This window comes from Populus alba, chromosome 5 (genome assembly GCF_005239225.2).
Source record: "Populus alba chromosome 5, ASM523922v2, whole genome shotgun sequence".
Lineage (NCBI taxonomy): Eukaryota > Viridiplantae > Streptophyta > Magnoliopsida > Malpighiales > Salicaceae > Populus > Populus alba.
Genome location: NC_133288.1, coordinates 19,868,424 through 19,875,522, shown reverse-complemented (window position 1 = coordinate 19,875,522; position 7,099 = coordinate 19,868,424). Strand labels below are relative to the sequence as shown.

Below are 7,099 nucleotides of genomic sequence, written 5' to 3'. Positions count from 1 at the left end.
AAGAGCCAATGATATGGGAACACACTCGAACCCGTTTGGATATGTGGTATTAATTGTGTGTGTTTTTTTTTTTTTTTTTTTTTTAATATTTTGATAATAAAAATATTTTTTTAAAAATAAAAAATATTATTTTAATATATTTTTAAATAAAAAATATTTTAAATTATAATTACTATCACAATCTCAAATGCATACGATTATCCGAGCCAACCAGCCACCTATCCCCCACTCTAATAAACTCCCACGTATTCCATATCTCTTAAAAACGGGGACTCTTATTTCCTCACGCTCTCTCTCTCTCTCTCTCTCTCTCACACACACACACACACACACACACACACATTCACCCACCATGGATACCCTCCTCCACACCCCGACATCCATGGCCAAACGCCCCTGTCCTTTCCCTTCCTTTCCCTCTTCTCCTCCTCCAAACCCAAACAAACTCCCTAACATGAACAATCAAGTCGGCAACCTTCTCCAAACATTTCTGAACCTAGCTGACTCTCATTCTCTCTCCATCGACCAATCCTTTGAGCATCTCCTCGACTCCTCCCCTTGCGACGCTGATCAGACTCTCCTCATCGATCGCGCCCTTAAACTAGGATCTCTTCTTCTCGAAGCCGGCAACCGCTCTGCTAGGAAACGCTCTTCCGTTCATAATTCACACACCTGGGCTCTCCCTCCTGATCTCACCATCAAGGTTTCTTTTTTATTGCTAAGTTTTTTCTTTCCTCGCCGGTTTTTTTTCAGATTTTGAGAATTTCCATTCATGCAAGTTGCGGGCTGTGTTTTGCTTGTCGGCGATAACAGTAGGATTTTTTTTTTAAATCCTCGTTATTATTGTAATGTGGAATTCAAGGTTTGGTTTACTTGTTGGTTGATTTATGAGTGAAAAGTTTTTCGTGTTGCTTGCTTCCGTGAATATGGTCTAATCAGGTGTTGTAGAGGAATTTTTAAGGGAACATGATTTGTGTTTGGTAATCTTGAATTTCCATTTCGCAATGCTTTGATTGATGGATGTGGCTTCAAATGAATTGATTGCATAAAAATGTTGACGGTATTAATTAAACGTGGTTAATTAAGTAGCAGCGAAATACTGCCAAATATAATGGTTTCTTGAGTTTGAAAGTGCATTGATGTGCTTATATTCTGATACATTGATGTGGTGAATATTCTGTGGATCCGAGATCCATGAAGATGTTACAAGGCTGCCATGTTTGGTTTGATGGCACTTGTTGATTTAGAATCAAGAATTTCTAGATTCCTGTTATGGAAATGTCTTCTTTGTCATTTTCAGCTCGTGCTGAGCATTTGAGTGTTTAGTTAATTATAAATTCATTTTTATAGTAAAATGGTTTTCTTTTTCCGAATGATTGATTCATAAGCATTATGCACGTGCAGTTATTTTCTATGCTTGATGCACAAAGCCTTTGCTATGCTGCTGCAACTTGTTCTATGTTCTACAAATGTGCCATGGATCCCTTGTGCTATGCCAATATTGACTTGACAACTGTGGTCCCAAAAGTTAATAATGCAGTTGTGTCTACAATGATCCAACGTGCTGGAAAAGCCCTTCGGTAAGAATTTTTCACCCAACAATTCTATATCCTGTGCAAGTGTTCTCATGGGTCTATTATATGCTTTGCATCTCTGTATTAGGTATCACTGGTGATAGAATTTTAGAAGTTTTGATTTCCTTTGGCTCGGTGTGGTAAAGAAGACAAGTCATAACATACCAAAGATTAAACTTCTTTACATTGAGCCTGATGTACTACCTATGCAGCCTTCATTTTTTTTTCCTTCTCAGTTTCAATATCTCATTTAGATCCCCTACTATGTAATTATGAAGATTCTGAAAAATAATTTCTTTTTTTTTTAATATAGTATTTCATTCATTTTGATCTCATTTATGACTATGAAATTTAATTGATGTTTGTTTGTATGTTCAGTATGGAGAAGGATTAATCCTTTTCTGTCTGTACTGGGAAATACTCTGTTGATTATACTAAAGTGAGCCTGTATTGAGTGTTATATTGATGAATGAGAATAATGCTGTATAGCATGCAAGGTGTATTAGTTAGTTCTCATCTTTTATATCATACCAAAGATTTGTCTTGAAAGCTAAACTTCTTTACATTGAGCCGATGTACTACCTATGCAGCCTTCATTTTTTTTTCCTTCTCAGTTTCAATATCTCATTTAGATCCCATATTATGTAATTATGAAGATTCTGAAAAATAATTTTTTTTTTTTTAAATATAGTTTCAGTATGGAGAAGGATTAATCCTTCTCTGTCTGTACTGGGAAATACTCTGTTGATTGTACTAAAGTGAGCCTGTATAGCATGCAAGGTGTATTAGTTAGTTCTCATCTTTTATGACTGTTCCCATGATGTCATATGTGGATATTGCTGGTGGCCTTGCTGATTTCTTTTTCTCACTCACTCACTTGGTCACTTAGGTCCCTCAAGCTTGGTATAGTTCCAGGTCCGACTTTGCCTCATGGATCTTGTCAACCATTGGTTTATGGAATTAGGAATGCTGTAGAAGTATCTAACTTTTCATGGAATGATAAAAAGACCAGACAGGGGAAGGAGTCATCCACTCTTACTAGATACTGCTTAACTCCTTTAAGTGGGGACAATGGTGCTGCTGGGTATGTTTGGAATTTGGAGACATCAATTACAGATTTTTTTGTCCACACCTGTGATTTATTTTGATCCTAATGTTTGTGTTTTTCGTAATACTAGGGCTGTTTTGAGAGGATTGCATCTATACAATATTGAAAGAATTGACAACACATCCCTTTGTGGGGCATTGTCAGCCTGCCCATCTCTGCTTGACCTGGAAATAATTGGCCTGTAAGTTTCTGTTGAGTTTGTTGTCTGTATGATAATGTTGGTTTAAAAACATTACATTAGGGTAATAACAGTGGTTGCGTTAGTTGAATAACATTGATAAATGGAGTGGATTTGATACAGCAGGTGTAAACAATGATGCGTTGCATCTCCCAAAATTGTTGTGATTTTCATATGCCACTACTAATGATGTGATTGGATGCTTTATCCATACACAGAACTTTCCAAGTTTGGCTATCAGTAGCTATTCTCTTCCTCCAAGTAGTAATAATTATATACCTATTTTGTTTATTTTGTTACCATTCCTCATCAGCATTTTTTTAGCTACCTTTGTAGTGGTAACAAGGTAATATTATTATTACAATAATTTGTTAATACTCGTGCACTTTTTAATTGAGTTTAGTTCTCGCCTTTAGAAAGTTCTAGTGGCTTAAGTCAGCTTCTTTTATGGAATTATATGTGTATGTCTTACAAGTTACCTTTAATATAATTATGCATTGGCAATTCATGTAGATATATTCATGAGTTAGTTTACACAAAATATATTATTAAATATGTATCCTGTAATGAGGACAAGTGCATGTTTTCACGTGACTTATCTTTTGATAATTAATTTTGAGCCATTCTTTCTGAGACTTTTGGGCAAAAATTACTCTTTATGGTGGTAGATGAATATTTTTTTTTCGAGCAGACATGTTGACTTGAGGCAAACATTGGTGTCAGTGAGCATGAATTGTCCCTTGATAGAGCGTTTGTTTTTTGAATCTTCAAAAACAGGTGCAGCACCTTCTTATTGAGAATTCTTTTAGTTGCTCGTGTATGTTTTTGCTAACTTGAGCATGTTCACTATCAGGAAGAGATGACAGTTTGAAATCATCAACCTGCGTGGATCTCGTAAATAATTGTCCAAATTTAACCTCACTGGCTCTAAGAGGTTTCAAGCTGTATGATTATAAACTTCGGATACTTGTTAAGGTATGTCAAAAGTCAAGTTGGGTATAGCTATTTTTTTGATAACAATGAATTTCCGCATGCTACTACTTTTCCATCTAATTGGTACTAATCTTTCCTTTTCTCCCCCCTTTTAAGTAAGACCTAATATTGCTTTACTCTGCTGTGCAAAATCTTTGAATGTTTCATAGTTGGCATAATGCCAATGGATGACCTTAAAAAATGGAGTTTTGTTGGAGATCAAGTCCCACTTGTACTCAATTTATAACATACCCAATTTCTTCAATCTCAAGCTTTTTTTTTTTTTTTTTCTAGTTAAATATTTCTCTTTGTTCATGAGAGAGGTCTGCTTTGTCGGTTGCTTCAAGCACCATGGCTTGAATTTTCACTTCTGGTTAATTTCATTGTTTAAACATTATTGCTTGGTTCACCAATCTTATTAAAATTCCAGGGGGGAATAGCAAATTTTTCTTTTTATCTTAAAATTGTGTTAGTTCGCATTACGGAATGATCTACACTTCATGACCTGAACGAGCAATCTACACTCTCTGTCATTAATATTTCTAGTACCAATTTTACAACGATGTTTGGTCTAATGGCATGCCATTCACTATCGTTGTCTTTTGTTGTCAAAATTTGATCTAACCAAGATTCAATTACAGAACAAAGGAAAAGTTTGAGAAATACATTTCTTTGCTTTACAGTTTTTTTATTTTGGTACTTGGTCTGTAAGATGTACGCTCTGTACTTTGTAGCCAATACAAAGTTTGTTCTTTGTCTTTTAATTGAACTCTAATGACTAACAAGATCTGGCTACCTGTACAGGGATTTTGCAAACTAAAATATGTAGATTTTTCAACGTCATATTCTATCACCGGAAGCTTTTTGAGGTCTGCATTTTATGGAATGTAACTACATTGATATTTTCTTCTCTCTATTTGAAATCTTACAAGGGTTTGTTTTTCTTGAAACTAACAGGAACCTTGGTGGTGACATGGGTGGGAGTTTGCTGGAAGTTTTGATTTTCCGAGACTGCATGCATCTCAAAGAGGCAGGCCATAATTCCTTTCACTTCTCCACCTTCCTTACCTTAAATCTCTTTGAATGTGAAAGATCTTGGCTTTCGTGGTTTGGAGGGTCTCTGAGATCCTTTCGATGACTCATATGGTTCAATTCCTAAATGGGCTAGCATCTGGATAATCCATATCTATAGATATAGAATATACATCAACCTATGAAATGCTAATACTAATTTATTATATTTCCTATTTCCCTCCTTATTCACTTATTTATTTCATTACTTGCAGTTGGAAGTTGCCCGATTATTTGCATCAGTTCTTGCTGGGGACTTTAGATTTCTTCGATATCTTGTGGGTAGATTGATATTGTTGTTTTTTCTGCTTTATGTTGGTCTGATTCTCGTGTTCCTGCTTGATTTTCTTCTTATTCCGATTACTGCACTTTAATAGGATATATCAAACAGGGAAGGTTTGGCTGCTGCAGGTGACTCGTATGGCAGATGTTACAGTTTAAGGTAGCATTTTTTTCTTTTTGCATTTATCATGCTTGCTCTATATTTATACCTGTTAAGATTCATGTAAAGTATTTTGTTGCTTGTTGGCAGCATCATTCCTACAAAGCAGGTATTAGAAGAAAGGCCTGATATCTGTTTGCTAGCAGAATTTCCATCAGAAGGAAGGTCAGATATCTCTCGTTCATTTAAACTTTTTTGGTGGTGACATCTGGAGTCAAACTCCAGTTACTATTCTTATCTAAATAGCCAATATCAAATGGGGAAAAAGAGCAGAAAACATAGGATTTTGGAATTAAGTTCCTCGGTTGTCAATCTGATTTTTGCAGTTTTGTCGACCTTGGCCAAATGACTGATAGCGATCTAACTAGCGAGGTCAGCCTGTCATCACAATTGAGCAGTCGTGCATCAGATGGTTTGTCATTCATGTGTACGTCTGAAATCAACTATAGTAGTGACCAGACTAGTGGGAATGAGGAGGGGTAAAGGTTTTGGATATGTTGTTTTGAGGGGAGCTCAGATGAGTTTGATTATCCTCTTGGCTAGGTGAACCATGAAGTTCAGCAAGGTTTGGGATTTGTAGGTATCCATCTCTGTCTCTGTCAACTATGCTTTTGATTGCAAGTATTTGAACTCTATGAAGTGATTACTCCTTCCGCTTATTACTGACATTTTATCAGTATTATTCAAATCAACAAGGCCGGGGTACTGACAAGTTGCATGCTAATTGATGTGGACCAGTTTTTTCTCTAACATTGTGCTCTTATGCTTCGTGGATTTATGAAGGAGGCTTTTATTGAGAGCAAGCTGATTAGAACCTTTGTTGAATTTACTAGTGGACAATGGACTTTCTTGCACATTACATCATCACTTTCGTGCCTCCCGTACATCAGATGCCTGTAGATTTTAAAGCTGCTGATGTTCCCCGGACAGTGGATTGAGTTGGGGGTTTTTCGTCCTTGTTTACTGAGATGACTGTCGAAGCCTTTGGGGAAGTTTTTTCCCCTTACCCGGAATTGTGCTCTTTTATGTTATATTACATAAATTTTCTTACATACTTGGTGGTGGACTCTTCTACCTTCCCGTGAAATTTGTATCCAGGATATTGGATGATATCTTATTCATTAATTATCGATGATAAATTTATAATGTGGCTTACAATGGGTCATATTGATGTTGGGATCTCTCCCTGTCGTTCCTCATCATTTCATCCATGGACTGTTGGCTGTGTCTGTAAAACCTTATGTAGAAAAGATTGATTTGGCTGAATTAATTCTTCATTGATGATGGGCAGTGTATTTATACACAAAGGCTAAGCAAGAGGTTGTAACTGATTCCTACATGTCAGGAATCAGTTACTGACCTTGCAACAGAGAATAACAATAACTAAATACATAACACATGTTTCTATAATTCCTATTTTATACACTGAAATATTTCTATTCTCAACACTCCCCCTCAAGTTGGAGAGTGGATATCTTGCACTCCCAACTTGCTAACCATAGGAACAAAAAACTCTTTTCCTAGTGGCTTGGTCAGAATATCTGCGAGTTGATGAGTAGAGTCTACATACTGTGTGGTAATGGAGCCATCTCGGATTTTGTCTCTGATGTAATGGCAATCCATTTCAATATGCCTAGTCCTTTCATGAAACACCGGATTAGCTGCAATGTGCAATGCTGCCTTATTGTCACAATACAATAAAGCAGACTCATGGTGTGAAATTCCCAAGTCTTTTAGAAGACATCGCAACCATG

At 36.3% G+C, this 7,099-nt stretch overlaps 1 protein-coding gene across 7 annotated transcripts; it reads left to right on the top strand.

The window, feature by feature from the left end:
• Positions 1 to 273: 273 nt before the first annotated feature.
• LOC118061688 (F-box protein SKIP17) lies at positions 274 to 6,524 on the top strand. Of its 7 annotated transcripts, none has more exons than XR_004689619.2 (13): positions 274 to 703; positions 1,405 to 1,580; positions 2,464 to 2,658; positions 2,753 to 2,863; positions 3,552 to 3,637; positions 3,714 to 3,835; positions 4,637 to 4,701; positions 4,790 to 4,862; positions 5,119 to 5,181; positions 5,281 to 5,345; positions 5,436 to 5,510; positions 5,672 to 5,921; positions 6,179 to 6,524. XR_004689619.2 is itself a non-coding variant. In XM_035075217.2 (12 exons), the coding sequence occupies exons 1-12, from the start codon at positions 353 to 355 to the stop codon at positions 5,826 to 5,828; spliced, it is 1,539 nt and encodes a 512-aa protein (XP_034931108.1). In that variant the 5' UTR covers positions 274 to 352; the 3' UTR covers positions 5,829 to 6,524. The 7 variants fall into 7 exon arrangements, 1 of the variants encoding a protein (XP_034931108.1); XR_004689617.2 differs by having other exon boundaries at positions 6,129 to 6,524; XR_004689615.2 differs by having other exon boundaries at positions 6,023 to 6,524.
• The last annotated feature ends 575 nt before the right edge of the window (positions 6,525 to 7,099 follow it).

What these genes read in the sequence shown, in the direction of transcription:
- LOC118061688 (XM_035075217.2), top strand. Translation starts at nt 353, where the DNA reads ATGGATACCCTCCTCCACACCCCGACATCCATGGCCAAACGCCCCTGT. An exon ending in GGGGACAATGGTGCTGCTGG is followed by an intron (nt 2,659 to 2,752) that starts GTATGTTTGGAA and finishes TCGTAATACTAG; the next exon opens with GGCTGTTTTGAGAGGATTGC. An exon ending in GGCAGATGTTACAGTTTAAG is followed by an intron (nt 5,346 to 5,435) that starts GTAGCATTTTTT and finishes GCTTGTTGGCAG; the next exon opens with CATCATTCCTACAAAGCAGG.